Raw genomic sequence first — 231 nt, 5'->3', positions numbered from 1 at the left:
CAGAGAACACGACAAAGCAACACCCCGTTAAAAAAATAAAAACACAGCCCAGAATACAAAGACAGATATATATCTCTCCCCCCCCCCCCCCCTCATCCTATTTCCCCTCGCAGACACCACCCCCTTGTTCCTTGCTGCCAACGAGGGTAGCGTGGAGATCGTGGACTTCCTGCTCGACGTCGGGGCCAATGTCCAGCATGTCAATGGCTTTGGTAAACACTTTTCGGTCTC

The 231-nt window shown here is 51.9% G+C and overlaps 1 protein-coding gene across 3 annotated transcripts in view; it reads left to right on the top strand.

Annotated features, from left to right (window-relative positions):
• The window catches only part of LOC119587918 (E3 ubiquitin-protein ligase XB3-like), a 46,347-nt gene that overhangs the window by 11,269 nt on the left and 34,847 nt on the right, over window positions 1–231 (top strand). For all 3 annotated transcript variants that reach the window (XM_037936628.1, XM_037936629.1, XM_037936626.1), the window contains exon 5: window positions 114–212. In XM_037936628.1, coding sequence (XP_037792556.1) covers window positions 114–212 — 99 coding nt within the window. The remainder of the gene's footprint in view (window positions 1–113; window positions 213–231) is intronic.

The sequence above is a fragment of the Penaeus monodon genome, chromosome 23 (assembly GCF_015228065.2).
Source record: "Penaeus monodon isolate SGIC_2016 chromosome 23, NSTDA_Pmon_1, whole genome shotgun sequence".
Taxonomy (NCBI): domain Eukaryota; kingdom Metazoa; phylum Arthropoda; class Malacostraca; order Decapoda; family Penaeidae; genus Penaeus; species Penaeus monodon.
The sequence above is the reverse complement of the archived record's forward strand: the minus strand, read 5'-3'. Positions and strand labels throughout refer to the sequence as shown.